At 64.5% G+C, this 677-nt stretch overlaps 1 protein-coding gene across 1 annotated transcript in view; it reads right to left on the reverse strand.

Moving 5' to 3' along the window:
• Positions 1 to 264, reverse strand: part of PDCL3 (phosducin-like 3) — a 7069-nt gene extending 6805 nt beyond the window's left edge. The window contains exon 1 of the mRNA XM_010575810.1: positions 168 to 264. Within this exon, the coding sequence (XP_010574112.1) occupies positions 168 to 264 (97 nt within the window). The remainder of the gene's footprint in view (positions 1 to 167) is intronic.
• Positions 265 to 677: the final 413 nt, after the last annotated feature.

The following is a 677-nucleotide window of genomic DNA, read 5'->3' on the forward strand; positions in this document are numbered from 1 at the left end:
GCTGCCGCCGCGGTGGGCGGGCCGGCCGCGGGGAGCCGTGAGGGGACGCGGGCTGTTGGAAGGCAGCGGGGCAGGCGCGCTCCGGCCAGATGAGCTCGGGGGTGTCAGCTCTTGCTGCGGGGGCTTGGTTTGGTTTGGGTTTTTTCTTCCCTCATCTTCTCCCTTACCGCCAGCGCTGCCCGTAGCCGCCACAGGGCCGGTTTTTAAAAGGTCCGGGTTCCCCTGCCCCGGCTCCTTGGAGCTTGCCGAGCCACTCTCCGCCATTTATCAGCGATCCTGGTCGACGGGGGAGGTCCCCGCCGACTGGAGGCTTGCCGATGTGAGCCCCGTTACAAGAAGGGTCGAGGGAGGATCCGGGGAACTACGGGCCTGTCAGCCTGACCTCGGTACCGGGGAAGATCACTGGGCAAGATGGCGCTCACACGGCATGCGCAGGACAACCGAGGGACGGGGCCCAGCCAGCGTGGGTTCATGACAGGCGGGGCCTGCTTGACCAACCTGATCTTCTGTGACCAGGGGGCCCACCTAGTGGGTGAGGGGAAGGCTGTGGATGTTGTCTACCTCGACTTCAGCAAGGCCTTTGACACTGTCTCTCACGGCATGCTCCTTGAGAAGCTGGCGGCTCATGGCTTGGACAAGTGCACTCTTCGCTGGGTGAAAAACTGGCTGGATGGACG

This window comes from Haliaeetus leucocephalus, unplaced genomic scaffold (assembly GCF_000737465.1).
Source record: "Haliaeetus leucocephalus isolate CR32 unplaced genomic scaffold, Haliaeetus_leucocephalus-4.0 Scaffold495, whole genome shotgun sequence".
Lineage (NCBI taxonomy): Eukaryota > Metazoa > Chordata > Aves > Accipitriformes > Accipitridae > Haliaeetus > Haliaeetus leucocephalus.